Source organism: Bos javanicus, chromosome 15, assembly GCF_032452875.1.
Source record: "Bos javanicus breed banteng chromosome 15, ARS-OSU_banteng_1.0, whole genome shotgun sequence".
NCBI lineage: Eukaryota > Metazoa > Chordata > Mammalia > Artiodactyla > Bovidae > Bos > Bos javanicus.
In genome coordinates this window covers 44,219,515-44,243,105 of record NC_083882.1, presented here as the reverse complement: position 1 = coordinate 44,243,105, position 23,591 = coordinate 44,219,515, and the positions used below count along the sequence as shown (strand labels likewise).

The 23,591-nt window shown below is 40.2% G+C and overlaps 1 protein-coding gene across 6 annotated transcripts in view; it reads right to left on the bottom strand.

Moving 5' to 3' along the window:
• Positions 1-5,417: 5,417 nt before the first annotated feature.
• The window catches only part of STK33 (serine/threonine kinase 33), a 189,170-nt gene continuing 170,996 nt past the window's right edge, over positions 5,418-23,591 (bottom strand). For all 6 annotated transcript variants that reach the window (XM_061440874.1, XM_061440873.1, XM_061440877.1 and 3 more), the window contains 2 exons: positions 21,947-22,144; positions 5,418-6,240 (listed from right to left, as the gene is read on the bottom strand). In XM_061440874.1, the coding sequence (XP_061296858.1) occupies positions 6,031-6,240; positions 21,947-22,144 (408 nt within the window). In that variant the 3' untranslated portion in view covers positions 5,418-6,030. The remainder of the gene's footprint in view (positions 6,241-21,946; positions 22,145-23,591) is intronic.

The window sequence follows — 23,591 nt, the reverse complement described above, 5'->3', positions numbered from 1 at the left end:
CTTCATAGCTGTGTGACCACGAACATTTCTTAACCTCTCTGTGCCTTAATTTATTTCTCTTTAGAGATAAAAAAAGCCAACTTCAGGAGCTGTCATAAGGATTAAAAGAATACCTGTAAAGGGCTCTGGATGGTCTGGCATGTGGCAAATGCTCTGTAGATGTTGCTGCTATTACATCATAACCTGAAGAGGAGCTTCAGTTAAGAGACAGAGATCCCTTCCACTAATACAGCTCAAAGTCCAGCCAACAAGAGGACTCTGATCCCTAGTAAACCCAGCGTGAACCAATGTCTAGCCCAGGAAATACTGGCTGCCACCTCTCCATGAGAACTTCCTCTTCAGGGGCCAGTGAGGGTGTCAGCTGCTCATCCTCTACCTGCAGGCCCCTGGGTCAGACTGGAAATGCTGACTCCTGGGACTGTGCAGTTGCCCTGAGGATGGAGGCATCTTTCTGTGCTGATGAGAAGAGTCTTTCCTAAACAACAGCGTGATGTCAGGACCTTGTCTGCAGAGCCTACCATGGGTGAGAGCGTCAAAGACTGTCTAGGTCCCCCAGGTGCAGGGAGATTGATGTCACCTCTGTGTCCATGCCAAGGCTATGTCTGGTCTGGAGATTCTGCAGAGTCCACTTAGGAGAAGTTCGTACTGGGGGGAAGAGTACACACTGCATCCATGGACCTGTCCTCTGGGAGGTCTGTCCTTTTGGAGAGAAGGTCCTCTGAGGTCTTTACCCTGAGTTCACTGCATCCCTTGAGGATGTCTGGGGTGGAACCGGGCAGCTAAGTGGGGAAGGCTCTAAGATAGCCAGTGGTGACACTGCAGTGGCCCTAATCATCTTCTCAATATTCCACTGCCCCTCGTGTGTTGCTGCTTGAAGTGAGGCCACCGGGGCAGTGGTGGGAATCCCTGCAGCTCCAGCTGAGGGCTGCTCTGGATAATTTAGGGAACAGAGAGAGAGAGAACAGGGAGAGCTCATTATACCAGCAACCGAGGGAAGCAGCCACCAAAAAAGCGAGCCAGACACTGAATATGGCCTTCCTTTGAAGAACAAAAGCAAAGCAAATTGGCTCACCAATGAGAATTAAGTGAGCCATGTACTGAGCAGAAATCACCATCAGTCCTAAGCCTGCTCACTCAGAAAATACCGGACCCTGAAGAGTAAAACTGAACTATGTGAGACCTCCGAAGAGTGAAAATTTTACTCTAAAATGCTTTGTAAAGTGATTTTAGTGCTTGCAGAGATGAAACAAACAGCCTCTTGTCTTTTAGGCTTCCTGTGCTTCAAGACTCTGCTGAGCCCTGAGTCCACAGTCAGGAGATGGCGAGGGTGGCTCCCATCCCAGGCTGTGGGTCCTCTCAACTGTTACAAATCAAGCATTTCTCTCTTGTTGACTCCCAGAGGCCATGGTGTGGGACCTTCTGGGTCCACACAATCTCAGATCCAGCTGGGCAATGTTAGATTTATCTCACCGGGTCCAGGTTCCAATGCCAGGATCCTCTCTCCTGCCACCAACCCCCTCAAGCCCCAGTGACCACCCAAGGGCATCAGTTTCAGGAAGAACACATTTACACTTTCCAGTCTTCACTTGGCAACCACAGACAAAGCTGCCCCAGGTCAGAATCATGCAGAACTGACAAGGGTCTGGATCACCATGGGTCCCAGGAAGAGAGAGATGGTACATACTCAAATGGGGTAGTTGAGACTCTAACAAAGAGACTACTTGCCAAAGGTACTGAGTTTAGGGAAACCCATAAAAGAAGACACAGACCCATGGACAGTAGCCCTGGTCTTGGCTTGAAGGGGCAGGACCTTGGGAGCAGCTAAGGGGTACCGTTGGCAGCAGCTGAAGTCTATAGAAGGAGAACGCAGAGATTTCCCAGCAGCCCAGCACCAGGAGAATCAGGGTTGCTCTGCCACCCTGGGTGGCTGCTGGTATTCCCCACGGACAGAATCCCAATGAACCCAGATGCCAAGAGAACCTATTAATGCAATCCTGAAAGATCACCTCTTTTGGGTGGGGAGGGCAGAGTGGTTCTGAAGGGGCAGATGGAAAATATCCAGCCCAGAGTCATTTCCCAGAGTCCACAGCTCTTTGGTCTCCAGGCAAGCGCAGCCATTATGGAACACAACTTCCCTGACCAATTTCAAAGCTCTGCTCACTGCTGGGAATGCATGTTTGAACAAAGCCTTTTATTCTCTATTCCAACAGCAGCGCTGGAATTTAAAAAGCTTCATTTTCAAGACTGACTGCTTTTGATCTTTCTAACCTGGAACTTACATTATGGAGTCAAATAGAATTATTTAAACAAAGCATTTCAGTGATAAGCACAAAATGTTTTGTATTTTTTCTCCTCCCCACCCCCCAACACCACAGAGCACTCCTATTCAAAATGTAAGGACCATTCTGCGGCCACTTCTTACAACCAGAGCCTCTCTCAGCTTCAGTCTCCCCAAGGTCTTTGTTTCTTCAGTCTGTGTCCTCATCTTAGTGTGCTGGTGTTCAGGCCACGAGAGGGGCTGGTCCTACTGCAGACCGGCCTAGAACAAGGACCACGTTAACGACCCTATGAGCACTTCCATCCTCTGACTCCTGCTTCTGGGTCTGGCAGATCCATGTGTTGTTATCTAGTCAGTATTCTTTATTAATTGCACTTTGTTCTCTTTTTTGCTCCCCTGATCCCAACCCATTTTCTTTTCTAAGTCCCTCTCTGACATCATCTTGTTCTCCTCCGCCGAACTCCTCCCCAGGCCCCCAGCCTGCATTTATTTTTTATCATATTTCTCATGTCTTGACTTGTCTGTCATTCAAGTCAGAGTGCTGATTGGCATTTGCATTCCTTGGAAATCACACCTGCTCTGCACTGTCCTGGGCAGAGTATGTCCCTGTGGGTTGTAATGAAGCCCATGCGTCCATGCTGTGGTGCACAGGAGGTGTCAGAGTGATTATCAATGTCTTGGAATAGGCCTATCACCACTGAAAATGCCTCTGAAACAGAAGAGTGACTATTTTCACAGCTATGAAAGCAGATGGAGAAACTGAGGCCGCAGATCCCCAGATATTAAAGAGGTAAGCAGTTGGAAAACAAAACACAGACATGGTCTGGCCCAAGTGTGTTCCATAAAAATAAATGACAAAAATAATTTGAAAATTCCCCTTAGGAGGAATGAGTTAAGTTCCCTTCAAAATGAAGATCTGGGCAGAGGAGAACTAATAGAATGCATCGTATGTAGAAGGACAGTTGGTCTGGCCTGGTGCTAGGCTGGGGAAAGGTATAGAAGCACTTTGCTCGGTAGCTCAGTTGTGCCTGACTCTTTGTGACCCAGTGGACTATAGCCCACCAGGCTCCTCTGTCCATGAGGATTCTCCAGGCAAGAATACTGGAGTGGGTTGCCATACCCTTCTCCAGGGATTTTCCTGACCCAGGAATTGAACCAGGGTCTCCTGCATTGCAGGTGGATTCTTTACCAGCTGAGCTACCAGGGACACACTGCTGCTGCTGCTGCTGCTAAGTCACTTCAGTCGTGTCCGACTCTGTGCGACCCCAGAGACGGCAGCCCACCAGGCTCCCCCGTCCCTGGGATTCTCCAGGCAAGAACACTGGAGTGGGTTGCCATTTCCTGCTCCAATGCATGAAAGTTAAAAGTGAAAGTGAAGTCGCACAGTTGTGTCCGACTCCTAGCGACCCCATGGACTGCAGCCTACCAGTCTCCTCCATCCATGGGATTTTCCAGGCAAGAGTACTGGAGTGGGGTGCCACTGCCTTCTCCGAGGGACACACTGGAAGGTTATAAAATCATTTCACCTTTTACTTAGTGCATGGTTCTGGACCTTTACTCAAATTTACTGAGCAGAATTACTAAGACTAAAGAGAAATATGGATAGAAATTTGGATGCTATTCATTCTAACAACAGAGTTCTCCAATGCATGACACAGAAGAAGGTGTCGCCATGAAAATAAGAGCATTTGGAACATAGAGTGTTCCATTTTTTAGCCCAGGAGGTTGGCAGAACGACAGCCACCTCGGAAAAGTCCCGGTTGACTTTTCTGCCAGAAGACCAGCCACCTCACCTCTGCCTCTGGGGGCTCCTCTGGGAAGGGGGGATCTCCACATAGCTGAGGCTGGTTTCTCCACAGGTGAACAGGACATGCTGTTCAAAGATAGCTCACTAATCCCAGAGAAAGGGTTTAGGCTCCTGGTAGGACTGGAAGTAATAATCAGGAAGGAGAAACCTTGTAGAAGCTTCAACTTCAGGTTTTTTAATTGTTAAAAAGTTATTATTTATTTATTTAATCTTTGGCTGTGCTGGGTCTTCGTTGCTGTGCGCAGGCTCTCTCCAGGTGTGGCGAGCGGGGGCTACTCTGTTGTGCTGAGTGGGCTTCTCATTGCAGTGGCCTCTCTTGCTGTGGAGCACAGGCTCTAGGGCTTGGGGGGTTCCGCAGTTGTGGTGCATAGGCCCACAAGCGGGCTCTTGGGCTCTAGAGCATATGGGGTCAGTAGTCCTGACACTCAAGCTTTGTTGCCCCGTGGCATGTGGGATCTTCCTGAACCAGGACGGAACCTGTCTCCTGCCTTAGTAGGCAGATTCTTGACTACTGGACCACCAGGGAAGTCTCCAATGCCAGTTTTAAAATAAAGTGTAGACCATGTACACTAGCCATGTTTTGGCTAGCAGATTCCCTCCGGGAAAGCATATTGAAGGCGCTGAGAAAACACTGGCTGAACTCCTTAGTCAGGAGTGACACACATCAGTGTTATCTTTGACCCATTTGGAGCCCCAGCTGTGTCTTCCAATTAATTGCAAGAAGCACGTCTACTATCTTCAGTCACTGGGGGAATTTCTATGCAATTAGTACCTGCTTAGCTGGCTAGGTGTGGGGCATTTTGGAGGCCCAGAGGACAATCTCACAAGGGCCTGGAGTGACGTGTAGATTACTACTTTATAACGGGAAAAGCAGATACAAATTTCTTCCTGAGAGTTTGTGAGGCCAACGGAAGCATCTCTTCACCCAGTGTGACCTAGAATAGCAAAACTATTTGTCCAGGTGCAAAGGATCTGCCTGCAATGCAAGGAGACACAGGAGACGTGGGTTTGATCCCTGGGTTGGGAAGATCCCCTGGAGGAGGGCATGGCAACCCACTCCAGTATTCTTGCCTGGAGAGTCCCATGGACAGAGGAGCCTGGCAGACTATGCTCCATAGGGTTGCAAAGAGTTGGATATGACTGAACGACAGAGCACGCACAGAGAGGCCTTAATACTAAGAGAAATCACGTACCTCCCCCCATGTCCTGCCTCATGACCTTCCTCAAAGATGTGTGCTTACCTTTGCAGCAGCAGATCAAGCTCAAAATATGCTTTCCAGGGCCTAGAGGACCTGATTATAGTTACCTCTTATTAATATAAAAATTAACGTGCACGGTAACATCTGGTTTTTTATTGATTAAATCAATACACTGGGAATTTAGCAGCAAGTTAATGGCAAATAGTTACAAAATCTATTTTTCTACATTTAAAATAAGCTGTCTTAAACAATCTACAGCAATCTAAAATCACAAGGACACACGTGAATGGCTGAAGCACTTCTGCTGTTATGCCTATGGCAAGTTTATTAGTAATTTCCTAACAAATCTCCTAGTGCAAAGTGCACATAATCATTTGGAGCCTCTACTACCATATTTCACTCTCAGTTTCCCCTAAAAATAATTGTGCCTAAACGAACGAATCTTAAGTAAAACTGGGCAAGTGTGCCCACAGCTTTGCTTTGAGGGGATCCCCTCCTCTAAACAACTCTTGAAAACACCTTGAGTTGATTTCAGCCACACTTGCCATCAAGTCTGTTGGTGTCCGTCCTTCAATACCACGCTGCTTTGGAGTTGAGGAGCTTCAATTCTAAACGGGTACAAACACTTGGCAGGGCTCAGTGCAGCTAAAAGGCTAAAAGCTCAGCACAGTACTGTCCTTTCCCCTCCTGCCCCTTCATTCTTAGTGCTAGAAAGAGCAGCTCTGTTTCTGCACTATTCTGCATTGTTAGGGCTTCTTTTTGGGTCTAGGCAGGGCAATGGATTTAGCAGTGCCTTTGGCTGCTGTTCCTTGGCTTGAAGTCACAGGTGGTTTCTCTACTTCTCCCTTGAGCTCAACTGGAGGGAGTCTGCTACCTACAGAACTTGTAAAACTCGTGTCAAAGTTGTCTATATTTTCCTTCTTACTGGGCACAGGAGTCTTTTCATAAGCAGTGGGCTAGAAATAAAAGAAAAGGCCTGGATTAATGTTCAGACACAAAGCAATATACATCAGTTCAAAGAAGCAGGGGCTACAAAGTTGCCCAGGATGTACAGGCTGAGCTCTCTTCAGATATGAGGTATAACCTAATCACATTGTGAAACTGTCATTAAATGCCAAAGACAGCTCCAGTAGCTCCTTCAAGAACACTGAATTCTTTAGTGTTTGGGGTAAAACAAACTACAGGCACAACTTCAAATCTACTGCCCTACAAAATGGAAGTAGATACCTGGTACCATTCATACAGGGAAGTCCATCTGATACCATTCAAACAGGGAAGTCACTCCTCTTTACAGACTTCTAGACAAGCCTTCCGTGACCGGCGCGTCGTGACTACCCTAACTTGGTATGAGGTTGCTGCGTGTGGCCCACGCCTCACATGTTCACCCTCTTCTGCCTTGATTCCAGGGCCTGGCTTCTAACCTCAGTCACACCACTTGTGCAGGAATGAAGACCTCTTGGAGTCTTGACACCTCACACTTAAATGAGGAAAATGATATTTGCACATTTACCACATGGGCTTATGATGAGAATGAACTACTGTGGTGGCCATGGAAGTACTTTGTGAGCTTTAAAGCACGAAACAAGTAAAAAGAATTTTAATAGGCAATTGTGTTTTCTCAGGTCACTTCACCCCACAGTAGAGGAAATGGTCTCTAATCCTGCTGTCGTAAGGGAAGCAAAGTCCATTTTCACCTTCGACGCATTTTAAAAGTGATCACTTCTCATTAAAAGAAGCTGGGCATAGAGTTCTTAGAGCAGATGTCTCAGGAGACCTACACAAGCAGAATGGGGGACGAGACATAGGGGTACAGATGCAGCAACCGCTTATGTACATAGAATGATCTGGAAAAGGCTTGTAACCTTAATACTCTGGCTAACTGAAATTATACATGAGTTAATAATCAGGTTAACAACTTTCAAAGAATGTGAAAAGGTTACACATAACACAAAACAAATAAACCTCCTGTGTATGTGTTGTTAGATTTTGGTTTTTTTTAATCACTCTTATGACACAAGTGACCATGTTCTATACATGGCTGTAGGCACTTCATATATATTTGTCCAGTGAATAAGTGACCTCCCAGGGCTGCAGCAAAACCTCAGATCACTTACAGATTTTTGGTACCTATATTTCAAGAAAGAGAAACTTTACCAGATGTTTGCTTGTTGCAGACAGCCCTTAAATATGTGCCTCTTCAGACCATCACTCATGTATGACTTTAATAATAGTACATGTTAATCCTTAAATTGGTAATTTTTGCACATTGAAAAAGTAATTTGTATAAATTTGGACACGTAAAAAGGTCCTTTTCTGTTTAGATTCATTTTCTCAAGAAAATTTCTGGATTGCTTCTCTGTGTAATCTTTCACGGAGAAGGCAATGGCACCCACTCCAGTACTCTTGCCTGGCAAATCCCATGGATGGAGGAGCCTGGTAGGCTGCAGTCCATGGGTCGCTAAGAGTCGGACACGACTGAGCGACTTCACTTTCACTTTCCACTTTCATGCCTTGGAGAAGGAAATGGCCACCCACTCCAGTGTTCTTGCCTGGAGAATCCCAGGGACGGGGGAGCCTGGTGGGCTGCCGTCTATGGGGTCACACAGAGTCGGACACGACTGAAGTGACTTAGCAGCAGCAGCAGCAGCAGCTTTCAGTAATACAGGTTGTGTCTTCTCCTTGAAAACTCCTTACGCTTAGCAACAGGCTAAGAGTATAACACCCATGATGTTCTAGGGACAGGCTGAAGAAAAGTTGCTTTGTTTAAAAAATACAGAACTGGTCCCTAGCTTGGGCATTTAAATTCATAAAATTTTAAGTCACTTGACATACAAATCCTTTTAAAAGGCGAGTCTGAGTTTAACCTCTTTTTGACATTTCCACCTCTTGAGTTATCATCTAAGTAATTGAAGAAATGCTTTTCAATGTGTCCACTGCAACTAATAATCTACAGAATAGAAATAGAGACAGTCATTTTTCCTTTAATGTGTTTATACGCATATCTGGTTTAACATTTTCATCCTTCTTCATTTTCCATTTGTTAATGTACTCAAGTCATTAAAGTAGACTCAGAAGCTGAAGTCATCAGGAAGAAATACTCAGAAACAGCCTCCATGGGCAGGATTAGTGATATAAATATTGTCTCTCTCTCTTTTTTTTTTTTTTCAGAAACACTAGAGGTTCTGGTTTCTTTGGATAAGATATCTTAAGATAATTCCCAGAATTTCCTGGCAAAGTGGAAGGAAAAAGGAAACTAAACCAAAATGTTTGGTTGCTTCAGGGTAGGAACAATTTCATTTAGAGCAAGATGAGAAAATGATATTACTCAGCCACCTTTATCTATTTTACTTATATATAATTTTAGTAAATTATTTTTTTAAAAGGTGGTATATTCCCATGATTTAATATCCATAGCATTCAAAATCTCCTCCTTGCTCCCCAGTTAACTCAGCTCTGCCTCCCACTGGAGACAATGAATAACTGTCAATTTACAGTGCACATTCCCAAAATTTTATGGAACTTCAAGCAAGTATTAGGTGGAACCAAATGGAACTGGTCATTATTTTTTCAGTCAAAACAGCTTAATAATGGAGATTTTATATGGTTTAATCTAATCTATATATCAATATACTTTCTTCTCACTCTTTAAAACAAATGGGTAGCCCACTGTAGACAGTCTTTAAACCTCGATATTTTTAAACTAACAATAGTCTTGAACATCATTCCACGTCAATACATAAAAGAGTGCCCACTCTTCTTTCAGCACATGCGGTGTCCTCATGTCTGAATGCACCATAATGTATTTAGCCAGCTTCTTGCTAATGGACGTTCAGGTTGTTTCTAATCTTAACTGGTAAAAAGAATGCTTCTCTGAATAATCTGGCACTTGCATCATTGTGCACGTGTAAGGATATCTACAGGATATATATTTTAGAAGTAGAACTTCTGGGTCAAAAGTTGTATGGATTTGTAATTTTAAGAGACATAATCATATTGCCTTCTGTTTTAGTTGTACCAACTTATACACTTACAGAAACATTATGAGTACCTACTTTCTTATTTCTTTTTCAATTTGGTATCAAAAACTGATGAAAACTAATACAGTCAACCATAATTTGGGGTTATTATGACCCTATTTTTATGTTTTTGTTTTGCTTGGTTTTTTAATTGAAGTGTAGTTAATTTGGGCTTCCCTGGTGGCTCGGTGGTAAAGAATTGCTTGCAATAGAGGAGATGTGGGTTCGATCCCTGGGTCAGGAAGATCCTCTGGAGAAGGAACTGGCAAGCCACTCCAGTATTCTTGCCTGGGAAATCCCATGGACAGAGGAGCCTGGTGAGCTGCAGTCCATGGGGTCCCAAAGAGAGTCAGACACAAATTAGCAATTAAACAATGGTTAATTTACAATGCTAGGTTAGTTTCACATATACAGCAAAGTGATTCAGTTCTATACATATTCTTTTTCAGATTCTTTTCCATTATAGGTTACTATAAGATATTGAGAACAGTTTCCAGTACTATACAATAGGTACTTGTTGCTTACCTATTAGTATGAATATATTAATCAAAACCTCCTAATTTATCTCTTCCCCTGCTCCTGGTATCCCCTTTGGTAACCCCAAGTTTGTTTTCTATGTCTGTGAGTTTATTTGTGTTTTGTAAATAAGTCCATCTGTATCATTTTGTAGATTCCACATATAAAAAATATTATATTATGATATTTGTCTTTCTCTGATTTACTTCATTTAATATGATAATCTCTAGGTTCATCCATATTGCTACAAATGGTATTATTTCATTTTTTATAGCTGAGTAATATTCCATTATATACATATATATGTATATATATATATATATATGCCACATCTTATTTATTCATTCATCTGCTGATGGACGTTTAGGTTGCTTCCATGTGTTGGCTATTTTAAATCATGCTGTTATGAACAAAGGGTGCATGTATCTTTTTTAATTACTGTTTTCTCCACAAATATGCCCAGGAGTGGGATTGCAGGATCATATGGTAACTCTAGTTTTTTAAGAAACCTCCATAGTGGCTACACCAATTTACATTCCCACAAACTGGGAAGGTTCCTTTTTATCCACATTGTCTCCAGCATTTATTATTTGTAGATTTTTAAATGATGGCCATCTGACTAGTGTGTTTTTGTAGCTTTAATTTGCATTTCTCTAACAATTAGTGATACTGAGTATCTTTTCATGTGACTTTGGTCATCTATATGTCTTCTTTGGAGAAATGTCTACTTTTTGATTAGGTTCTTTGATTTTTGGATATTAAGCTGTATGAGCTGTTTGTATATTTTGGAAGTTAATCCCTTGTTGGTAGCATTATTTGAAAATATTTTTATTCAACCATATTTTAACTGAGCTTCAAAATCAGCCTGAAACTGGCTACATGGAAACAAATCACAATGTTTGTTTATTCTTTACTCCCTGGTAACATCAATGCAAATCTATTACCTTTACGCAAATATTTATTGCAAATGCTTAAAAGCTTTTGTGTGGTTTGTGTGTACCTTGTAAAATGTAATGTGTGTGTGTACTTTACCATTTCTCTTTGCTAATCTGAAGTTGCATTAAATTTAGGATGCCATTGTTTAGGAATCAGAATCATTAGAGCTTTCCTAAAGACTGAGCCTTCCTTCTTAAACATCCCTTCACTGAAACTGTTCTCTGATGCTAACAAAAACATGATGCAAGCTGGTCCACATGGTGCTCTTCAGGCCAAGCTATAGATTTCTTCACCAAAAGCCAAGCCTCTCATCTCCTTGGAATATAAATAACTAGGGCAAATTCCAACTTCCATGCTTTTCTCTAGGATTTTTTGAAGGTTTCTTTTGTAGGTTATAGGTTATCTAAAATTTAAGTTTCTCTTTTTCTTCTCTCATAGTTGATGGGATTCTTCAGGAATCTATGCTGTAACTGATGCAATTTTATAGTTTTGTATGTTTTGTAAATAATAGAACAGAGAAATGGAAAGTGAAATTTCTATAGCCAAGGCCAGAAGTTACTAAGATCTTCCAGGTCATGAAAGGTGCATAGAAGGTGATGAGCTCCCATAAGATTGTACAAAGGGGGAGAAAGATGAGAGAGGACTCTCCATATTCATTTCTAGGGGGAAAGAGTCTATCTAAATGATCATTATTAGATTGTAGGTCATAATTATTAGTCCAAAAGAACATCTAAAAAGCACTATAGATTGTTCTCCAAGAGAGGATCTAAAATTCATTGCAAACTGCTCTAAAGACACTAGTGTGCCATACCACTGCACAGTGACCAAAAGAACCTGGCTATCATCAGAAAGTATCTTAGAAATCAAAGAAAAAATTCTTCTATCCTTAGTTATCATGAAGAATTCACACCTGAAATTCTGCAACCAGTCTGAATAGATACAAAGGGACCAGAGAAGGTTTACATACAGGCTATTGATGTGATAATGGATGGAAGTTTCTTTATAAGAGTTATTCAATCTAAATTTATAGTGAATAAGAGGAACTATGCTGTCTAGCACTATGGAGCTAGACAGCGTCTCGAGTGCTACAGTCAGGATGGTTACAACAGGAGCTCATCTAAGCAGCATTTCAATTGTTCCTCATCTTTGGTGAACTCTCACTGTTCAGGACTGCTGAAGAACAGTCATTCCTACTCGAGGTAGAATGATGGATAAGATAACCTTATATGGTTCCCCCCACCCAAGTTCCATTTTTCAGTAATCCAGCACCAAGGGCCCGATTTCTCCAGATCATATTATTAATCTTGAAAAGGGGGCTCCATGTGTGCAAAGTGACATTCATAACAAGAAAACTGGGCTAAGTGCACGTATTTCATTATTCACTGGCATAACTTTAACCTGATAAACTCATCTGGTTATAATACATGCAAAACCTGTAAGCTCTAGGCATATCCTTGAAGTTAATACCAGTACACGATTACTAGAAACTGTTACCATTTCACTGAATTTTGAGTAAAATACATGCTATTTAAGTAAAGTGGTTTATCACCATAGCAACCATTTCTAGAGTCACACATTCAAATTATAGGCCTGCTCAAGGTCCAAGTGACAGAATATTTTGATATACATTTTCAGCTATACTTTTACTATCTCTCACATTCCTGTGCTTTTCAAAAGGAAGAAGGAAGGGAAAGAAAAGCAAAGGGAAGAAGAGAAATTGAATTCCAAATGTGTGTCAATATATTTCTTATATAAGGCTACTCACGTAAATAGCAAAGCTAGTGGAGGTGATGGAATTCTAGCTGAGCTATGTCAAATCCTAAAAGATGATGCTGTTAAATGCTCTACTCCGTATGCCAGCAAATGTGAAAACTCAGCAGTGGCCACAGGACTGGAAAAGGTGAGTTTTCATTCCAATCCCAAAGAAGAGCAATGCTAAAGAATGTTCAAACTACAGTACAACTGAGCTCATTTCACATGCTAGCAAGGTAATGCTCAAAATCCTTCAAGCAAGGCCTCAGTAGTATGTGAACCAGGAATTTCCAGATGTACAAGCTGGATTTAGAAAAGACAGAGGAACCAGAGATCAAATTGCCAACATCTGATGGATCATAGAAAAAGCAAAGGAATTCCAGAAAAACATCTACGTCTTCAAGCCTTTGACTGTGTGGATCACAACAAACTGTGGAAAATTTTTAAAGAGACAGGAATACCAGACTATCTTACCTATTTCCTGAGAAACTTGTATGCAGATCAAGAAGCAACAGTTAGAACCAGACATGGAACAACAGCCTGGTTTAAAATTAGGAAAGAAGTGTGTCAAGGCTGTATATTGTCACCCTGCTTTTTTAACTTCTATGCAGAGTACATCATGCAAAATGCTGGGCTAGATGAAGCACAAGCTAGAATTGAGACTTCCAGGAGAAATATCAATAACCTAGATATGCAGATGACATAACACTAATAGTAGAAAGCAAAGAGGAACTAAAGAGCCTCTTGATGAACATGAAAGAGGAGAGTGAAAAAGCTAGCTTAAAACTCAGCATTCAAAAAACTAAGATTATGGCACCCAGTCCCATCACTTCATGGCAAATAGATGGGGAAACAATGGAAACAGTGACAGACTATTTTCTTGGGCTCCAAAATCACTGCAGATGGTGGCTGCAACCATGAAATTAAAAAATGCTTGCTCCTTGGAAGAAAAGCTATGACCAACCTAGACAGCCTATTAAAAAGTAGAGATATCATTTTGCTGACAAAGGTCCGTCTAGTCAAAGCCATGGTTTTTTCAGTAGTCATGTATGGATGTGAGAGCTGGACCATAAAGAAGGCTGAGTGCCAAAGAACTGATGTTTTCGAATTGTGGTGTTAGAGAAGACTCTTAAGAGTCCCTTGGACAGCAAAGAGATCAAACCAGTCAATCCCAAAGGAAATCAACCCTGAATATTCATTAGAAGTACTGATGCTGAAGCTAAAGCTCCAATACTCTGGCCACCTGATGCAAAGAACCAACTCACAGGAAAAGACCCTGATTCCGGGAAAGATTGAGGGCAGGAGGAGATAGGGATGACAGAGGACGAGATGGTTGGATAGCATCACCGAATCAATGGACATGAGTTTGAGCAAACTCCAGAAAACAGTGAAGGACAGGGAAGCCTAGCCTGTTGCAGTTCGTGGGATTGCAAAGTGTGAGACACAACCGAGCAACTAACACTTTCACTTTTCATAGTAAGATACGCTGGTAAAAATGTTCTCATCTTTTACACAGTTGAAAACTTTTTAAAATTTTACATTTATCTTTGAAGGAAAATATCACCAGATATAGAATTCCAAGTTGACAGGTTTCTTGTTTTATATTATTTTCCACTTAGCAGTTTAACAATGTTCCATTATTTTCTCGCTTCTATTGTTTCTGTTGATATGTCAAAATTGCTCCTTTGATGGCAATGTGCCTCCTCCCTCTACTCCAGATGCTTTCACAATTTTCTCTCTCTGATCTAAAGAACTAATGGGCAGCATTCAAAGCAACCACAGACGCCAAAGAGTAGTGAGGGAATTCCTAAAGCAGATAGCCAGAGAAAGAGAATCTTATATTCCACTCACCTAAGATAAATGAACCAACCTAAGATTTGAACTGCTAAGAAACAATTTTCAGTTTTTATCCAATCAACTAATTACCTGCTAAAACAGAAATGTCAACACTTTTTGAAGGAACACAGTTGAATTCAGAGTTAATACAACACAACATTTCCAATGTCCAGGATACAATCCAAAATTACTTAACAGAAACAACAATCAATAGAGACAGATTCTGAGATGAACCCAAATATTGGAATTAGCAAACAAGTGATTATCATTACTATTATCAATGATGTAAAGTGAAAAATTATATGATAAATAAAATAGGTCTCCATAGAAAAACAGAAATAATAATAAAAAATACCCAAATAAGAATTTTAGGACAAAATATGGTATCTGAAATTAAGTATCAAACCAGACAGATTTAACAGGAAAATGGACACAACTGAGAAAAGAGAAAACCTGAAGATAGATCAATAGAGTGCATCCAATTTTGATATTTGGCAAAACTAATACAATTTTGTAAAGTTTAAAAATAAAAAATAAATAAATAAAAATTGCCAATAAAACGTGACAATATATTTATTAAAAAAAAAAAAGAACAGATTGAGAAAAATGAACACAGCCTTGGAGGCTTACTGAACAATATCAAATGCTCTAACTAACATATGAGCAATTAAGAGTATCAGAAAAAAGAAAGTGATTACAAAATTTCCCAAACTTAGCAAAAGACAGAAATACAGATCCAAGAAGTTCAGCAAATCCCAAGCAAGATAAATGTGAAGAACATGTCTAAGCAACATGACTGTCAAACTGCTGAAAACCAAAGATAAAGAGAGAATCCTGAAAACATTCAGAGAAAAGCGACACATTACATACAGGAAAAGAACACTTCAAATTACCAGTGACTTCTTATCAGAGAATCCAACGCCAGAAGGCAGAAGAATAACATCTTTAAAGTGTGGACCAAAATTACCTGTCAAACCAGAACTCTGTAAACAGAGAAAATGTCCTTCAAAAATTAAGACAAAATAAAGACATCTTTAGATAAAAGAAAACTGAGAGCAGACATTCAATACAAGAAATGCAAAGGAAGTTCATCAGGTTGAAGAGAAACAATATTAGATGGAAGCACAGCTTTTCTTAAAGGAAAGAAGATCATCAGAAATGGTAAGTATGTGGGTAAATATAAAAGACAATTTTCTTTTTAATTTCTTGGAAATAAGACTATTCAAAGCAAAAGTTAAAACACTGTTTTGTAGGGTTGATAATTACATGTATGTAATACATGAGACAATTATAGCACAAAGGTAGGATAAGAGATGAATGGATCCAAATGAATACATTTGAAATTGAAGCAGTGTTTTTACAACCCAACCCAATGGGTTGGTTCTCCATTGGGAAAAATATACATAGCATATACTAACAGTTATAATCTCTAAGAGGAGCTGAGCAAAAGCCAGGTTTGGGAGAGCAGGGAAATGATTTGAAAAGATTCACTAATATGTCCCTTCAATCATGGATGTCTGGCTAAATCCGTGGTGAAACCCAAGCCTTACACAGGAGATTCTAATGGGAAGAGAAGTAGGGACAAAAGCCTTGTTGTTTATGGAAGCCTATGAATCCAAACTAGCAAGTGGCTTTGCTGGCAGCATTAGATCAAAGAACAACAGGCCAAAATTCATGTTAGCACAATTAATTATTTGTACCTGTATTAGTCAGCTATTGCTACAGCTATGCTACTGTGTTTGGGAGGTCTCTAGGTCCTATGCTTCACTATGAAGACCCCAAAACCAGCATAGAGCTTACTCATTGCTATGATTATTACAGTGAAAGGATGCAGAGCACTATTAGGAAGTGAAAGACCCTTGAGGAGAAGTCCAGGGGAAACTATGTTCAAGCTTCTAAGAGTCCTCTCCCAGGAGTCACACAGGATGCACTTAATTACCCCAGCAACAAGTTGTGACAACACATGTGAAAGGCTGCCAACCAAGAAAGCTCAGAGACTCAACACCCAGCGTTTTTATTGTGAGCTGGCCATGGGGGCATTCTCTGCCTAGCACCTACCAAAATCCCAGACTTCCAGAGGGAAAGCACGTGATCAGCATTAACTGTATTGTTTGTAAGGTTTAGGCACAATTAATCATTCTTATCAGTTAATAGTAGCTGTCCCAAAATCTAAGTTCCCAAAAGCCAGCCAAGGGCCAACCTTGAAAGCAGGCCTTTTCAAGGCTAGCAGCTTAAGCTTGCTATGTTAACTCTTTTCTATACAACTACATAACAAAGAACTAGAAAAGTCTCAGTATGTTAAAACAATGAACATTAATTTTCACTTGGTGGTGCTAGGCTGGACTTCAGGTTTTGTACTGAGTTCCAAGTCTGTTCCACAGACCTTCATAATTCCAAGAACTGTGGCTTCTGTAGTCATGTTCTTCTCATGGCAGTGGCTGAAATAAGAGAAAGCTAAATCATGCAAACACTTTTATGGTCTCTGCTTATATCACAACTCAACATTCTGTTTGCTAAAGTCAGTAATATAGCCAAGACCAACATTAGTGAGATGAGAAAATACCCATCTACTCTAATAGGAAGAAAAGGGTAGGAATGTACATATTCCTTACAGAGAGGTTTTAAATAATTGGGAAAAACAATCCAATCTACCACAGTACCTTAGGGATCTTGCCAAACTGAGAGGGCAAGTGAGGCTGGAAGCATCACCTGATCACCTTTGAAAATGATATTTCTTAGTTTGTTCATTAGTTTAGGCCCACACCTCTGCCCAAAGGAGCCTTAAAGCAGACAAGAAAGAACAGGCGATTTTAGCAATATTCTATGCAAGCTCTTTAAAGTGAAGTGAGAGTGTCCGTCTTTCAGTCACGTCCAGCTCTTTAAGACCTCATGGATTGCAGCCTGTCAGTCCATGGGATTCTCCAGACAAGAATACTGGAGTGGGTTGCCATTCTCTTCTCCAGGGGATCTTCTCAACCTAGGATCAAACCTAGGTCTCCTGCATTGCAGGCAGATTCTTTACCATCTGAGCCACATGGAAGCCATGCACGCTCTTTAGCAAAATAATAATAAAATTAATAATAGCTAACATTAATGCATGCTTACCATATGTCAAGAGTATTATATGCATGATTTCATTTACCCCTTGGTTGATGTCATTATTATTCCCATGTTAGATATGAGGAAACAGAGGCCAAGAGACTTGCCCAAGGTCCTAAAGCTTGTAAGTGGTGAAGCCAGGATTTGAATCCAGGCAGCCCAGATCTAGAGCCTGTGCTTTAACCAGTAGGACACTGTAAATGGGATGCTTTGGCACACACGCCAGATTACAGTGCTTCAGCAATGGAGTACAAAAGTGTGCCCAAACATGGAAGCACCACAAAACTTGTACATGATTCACAGGAGTTCAGGGAACTAAGATTTAATTTGTAAGAACAGAAATTTTTATCCTACACTACTAAAATACTAAGAAAACTTGACTTTTTCCTCACAGCAACAGGTCAATATAACACAAAGTTCAACTGTTTAATTTCAATTTTATTTAAATTCAAATATTCTTTGTCTTTGAAGAACTGCTAATGAACACATTGCATTGCTCAAAATAACCTTTCAAAGTTGCTAAAACACCTTGCCTTTCTGTTTTCTAGACTGGATTTAAAAAAATCTGAAACATGTACCATTTCCTTGATTTTATAAAGTCCATGTTTTCAGTCAAGAAAAATGATCACAAAAATTTTCCGTTTTCACTAAATAAGTATATTCAAGACTGTGTTCAATAAACAAATTAACAGCTAAGAAGTTTCTTCTTTATTAAGCGAGAACTCTATAATGCAAATATACTTTTGTTACATGCAGAGTTGCTAGTCACTCCCTCTATGGTTGTGGGGCTGTGCATTTTAATTACAGACCTTCATTTCTCTTCGATTGTGTTTTGAGCTTAATGAACAATGAAAGTAGTGTACTGCTTATCAGAAATCACTAAGGACTGAATGCGAAAAGGCGTGTTCCTGCAATAAGCAATAGTCTGCCAAGTGTCTCATTTGAAGATGAGTCAATGCTGCTATAGGAGTTAGACTCTTGGGTCTGCCTGATAGAGTAGATTAAGAACCCATTGTGGGGAATTTAGAGGGTTCCCAATAACACAAAACACTTCCTAGATGTACTCAGACTGTAAAATACAAGATATATAAGAGAGAACATTTCTATCTTCAAAAAAATACACCTACCAAAAACAAACTAAAGGTTGAAAATGAAAATTAAAAAATGGACATTGCCAAATGCCAACTATTTGAAAATAAGTTTGAGATGGTAAAGTATAATATCTTCACCCAAACATGAACAATGAGGAGACACACACTGTATTTTTCCATAATGCCCGGGGCATTTGGAACTAAGGAAGAGTTACCCAGAGAAAGAGGAAGGTGCTTAGTTCAAGTGTTTTTGTTTTTGTTTTTAAATAATTCCTCACTTTTTCTGCTAGTTTTCCAAGTACTTTGCCACTTATCTAAAAAGTGTGATTACTCTCATTTGTGAGAATTACAAAATCAGGAGCTCTAAATGGACTTATCAGATTCTCCAGAAAACAGTGATACAATGGAAAGAAGGATCTGTGGCAATCTGCATTTACAGTAGAGCCAAATTTCAAATATTTTAATGGAAAAAGAATCATATACATCTCTTTATAGTAAGTATAAATATTTATCATATCAAATTATCCATATAATCTAACTTTAACAAATGAATTTTTCCCATGGGAAATATTTCAATATTATTAGAATGCTTTTTAATAAAATTAAAGTTTCACTCTTAAGGATATTAGTTACTATATGAATCCTGCATGGACTCAAGACTAAACGGCCAATGCTATTTTCAGTTATCACTTTAGATCTTATACTCTACTATTTGCTGTTAATGAAGATTTGGGCGGGAAAAGAAGTAATTTCTTAAACTCAACTTCAATGTAATTAACAAAGTGCATATTTATTCATAAAAATCCATGAAAAAACTTAATATACAAGAGAAGACTTTCTTTTAAGGGGTAACACTCTTCAGAAAAATTCCCAAATAAGGTGTAAGGTATTCCTCCCAAGATGTCACAGCCAAAACCTAAGCACAGGAAAGTCCTTAAAGGACATCGGGGCAGACTCCTACCCATCATGTAGAAACTCCTGGCACAGCATTTATGCTGCTGCTGCTGCTGCTAAGTCGCCTCAGTCATGTCCGACTCTGTGCGACCCAAGAGGGCAGCCCACTAGGCTCCTCTGTCCCTGGGATTCTCCAGGCAAGAATACTGGAGTGGGTTGCCATTTCCTTCTCCAATGCATGAAAGTGAAAAGTGAAAGTGAAGTCACTCAGTCGTGCCCGACTCAGCGACCCCGTGGACTGGAGCCTACCAGACTCCTCCATCCATGGGATTTTCCAGGCAAGAGTACTGGAGTGGGGTGCCATTGCCTTCTCCACAGCATTTATAACAAGTAGTTTTCCAGAGTCTGCATGAATGCTTTCAATGGCTGAAAGGTGAGGTTTACTATCCACAGTCCCGCCTGTGCTACTGCAGGTGAGCTCTGATTGTGGAAAAGTTCTTGATGATAAGTAGAAATGTATATTCTTAAATTTTCAATCCACTGAGTCTAGTTCTAGCATCCATAAGCACCTCAAATTCCAGTCCTTCTGTTGCCTAATTGGAAGTAGCTGAGAACACCACATTGAGAACATTACGACAAGTGTTATCCCTCTACTCTGACTCAAAGAGAGTGTAGGAGGAGGGCAGAGCCGTGACAGAGCAATGAAAAAGGAGATGGAAGACAACCAAACATTTGGTTTACAAGGATATTTTATGTTCAGATTCAGTGAACATTGATATAATCCAAGACTACAAAAGATAATGTGTGTATGCATGTGTATGTATGGATTTGTGTTTGTATATATGTGAGTGTGTGTGTATATACATATATATATATATATACACACACTTGTATACATGCATATATGTAGATATATACACATATACAAGCTTCCCTGGTGGCTCAGTTGGTAAAGAATCCATCTGCAATACAGGAGACTGCCTGCAAGAGACCTGGGTTTGATCCCTGGGTCAGGAAGATCCTCTGGAGAAGGAAAAGGCAACCCACTCCAGTAATCTTGGTTGGGGTATCCCATGGACAACGGAGCCTGGTGGTTCCATGGGGTCACAAGAGTCAGACATGACTTAGCAACTAAAACATCACTACCATGTGTGAGTATATTGTTGATGCACATGTGTAATACGCAATGTATGTGTATGAGAGTGTGTGAGTGCACGTGTGTATGTATATATGTGTGAGTATGTTTATGTATGTGTGTGCACATGTATGTATGTATAAAATTCCAAGTCAGCTAACAAGAAATTTTTCAAAGTATGTTCAACGAGGAAATGCAAACATGGGTTTTTAGGATATTATTTTTAACAAGAATACCAAATACACACAGCTGCTAAGCACTGCAGGAGTTGTTGACAGACGGGAGAGGGTGAAAGGGATTCAGTAACCTTATGTTTACATTACATAAAAATATGGCCATTTCAAAATGTCTAAATAATTAAATGTTAAGCCTATTATCTAGACATTTGCTATCAACTAGATGAAGAAATTCCCTATGAAGAAATAAAAATCAACCAGATCACTCTACTGGGTCTCTTTCCTCAAGTTTCTGACAGAATTCGTGGCAGGGCAGGTACAGGCAGCCATGCTGTACCTTCCTGACTGTGGGTCAGGATTTACCCTCCAGTCCCTCTCTCCACTCTGCCAGTCTCTAGGTCTCAGAGAACTGAAAAGCAGCAACTCCTCATAAGAAGTGGGGTGCCTGGTCGTAAATCTGGCCCCCAGTGGCAAGATGTTCCATCATTAAAGAAGAGCTCAAGATGAGAATGAGAACAAACACACAGAAAATTTTTCCTCAAACACAGAAACAAGAGAAAAGAGGATGTGGTAAATTGTCAGGATATTGAGTTGGTAGAATGCAATCTAGAATTAACCAAATGTTACTAGATTTTATTCACCAAAAAGAATAAAACTGTATCTAATAAAGTAAAATAATAAGCCTATAAAACAATTTTAGGTATCATAAAATTGGAAATGACTAACTAATGTAATAGTAATTTTTGAAGTAATACATAAACCCATTCCAAATTGTATAGCCTGGTAAAATACATACATAATCCATTGTGACCCATTAGCCAACTCTGGCACACCACCTGTCTCTGTAAAGTTTCGCTGGAACACTCATTTGCTATCTACGCCTGTGTTCATGCTACAACATCAGCGTTGAGAAGTTGTGACAGAGACTATTACGGCCTACGAAGCCTAAAATATTCACTATTTGTTATAGGAAAAGTTTGCAGACCCCTCCCCTATATAATCACGGCTCTTAAAATAAGCATCTAGGCCACATCACTAAATCATGCTAGTTTCAAGCTTTACTTTATCATGCAGGTCTCTTTTGTTACAAACCATTACAATCCAACAACAAAAGAAGAGTTGCAAAAATGTTCCAAGTGTTGTGAAGGTATTTCACAGTTTGGAGAAATGAAACAATTGTTTTTCCTACATGTTTTGTTGGTTCTTCCTACCTGTTTTCCTTCCTCTTCATCTGAAGAGTTACTGACATCAGGGACATTTCGGCTGGGTTGGTAAACTTTCGACTCCTCTTGTCCAGACCTGCTGTCTCTTTGGTCTGTTGTGCTTTCCTCATCACTTTCTGGGTTATTTTTCCATTCTTTCATCATTTCTAACACATTGGTTGGTCTCGCTGAAGAAACTGTATTGCCCTAATATTAAATGATGAAGTTTTGGTGTTATAAACAGTTTAAAAAATTGAAGACTCTTACATATTTTAGTAATACAATCTCACAAATTCACTAAGTCACACAGAAAAATTATAATGTTGAATAAAACAGCAAAACTTCTGATGCCCTGCTCCTTGAACTGACATGTCTCAAACCTCTTCATTAATACTTTTTACAATATACCAAAATTTAGGGGTGGGAGAATATTCAGTTTTAAAAGAATAATACAGCATGCTTGTGCAAAAGAACACTAGATAGGGCAAGTCCCTGGAATCCAAAGACCCCCTTACAGCTCTGTTCTTAGAAAATTAATAGAGAAACTGAAAGAATGAAAGAAGTTGTCCGAAGTCTACGAGATCCAACACTAAGCATAAGCCTGTGTGTACGTGTGTGTGAGTCGCTCAGTCATGTCCGACTCTGCGACCCCATAGACTGTAGCCCACCAGACTCCTTTGACCATGGAACTCTCCAGGCCAGAATACTGGAATGGGTTGCCATTCCCTTCTCTAGGGGATCTTCCCTACCCAGGGATTGAACCTGGGTCTCCTGCATTGCAGGCAGATTCTTTACCCTCTGAGTTACCAGGGAAGCCCTAAGGGTAAGTCTATATAACATCAAAATGTCTAGGTAAAAAAATCTAAGTTCAGCTGATTAGTCTGGTATTGTATCCAAGAATAAAGATGTTTGACTTGAAAGCTCTTAGTCGACTGGAAGATTTAGATATAATGTGATCATTTGATTATAATGTAGTCTATGCACTGTTTAATTCCAGATGTGAGTAGCTCATACCAAAATTAACCATTTAGTATTAGCTATATTTTTCTCAAATAAAATATTCCATCTAATGCCAGGAAATGCATGAATGTAGTCTCACAGGGCTCCTGCTGGACTAGGTATGCCTTAAATATTTTTGCTCCTAATGCAGACTAGTAGAGAAAGTCTGGACAAGAAGTTTGGATCACATTTAGATTAAAAACAGGAAGTTTAGGCATGAGCACGACTATGGCGTGATTCTAAATTAATTTGACATGTGAATGGACTGAAGCATTAAGCAACAGGGATACAGAGTAGTATACAGCCAAGCACTTTAAGGGCAGCCATCTGAGTACACTGTGGAGGATTTGCAGAGCTTAATAAATTCAGGGTTAAAGACACAGACAAATACAAAGCATGGAATAGTAGTAACTAAATGTGGATCATTATGCAATTCACTCCCTGTAGTTCTTCAAAGTTATCCTTTTTAAAGAAGATCTATATTCTTACCACTTTCACGGCATCCTACTTTTGGTTGCACTTCTGCAGCCTCTACCCATTTACTCCCAGAATACCCTTACCATGCCTTCTGCCAACTCCTAGCCTACACTTCTTTCGAGGCTTAAGTTCTCTTAATATCCCAGAACTTCCAAAGGTGTCATCAACTTAAATGAAG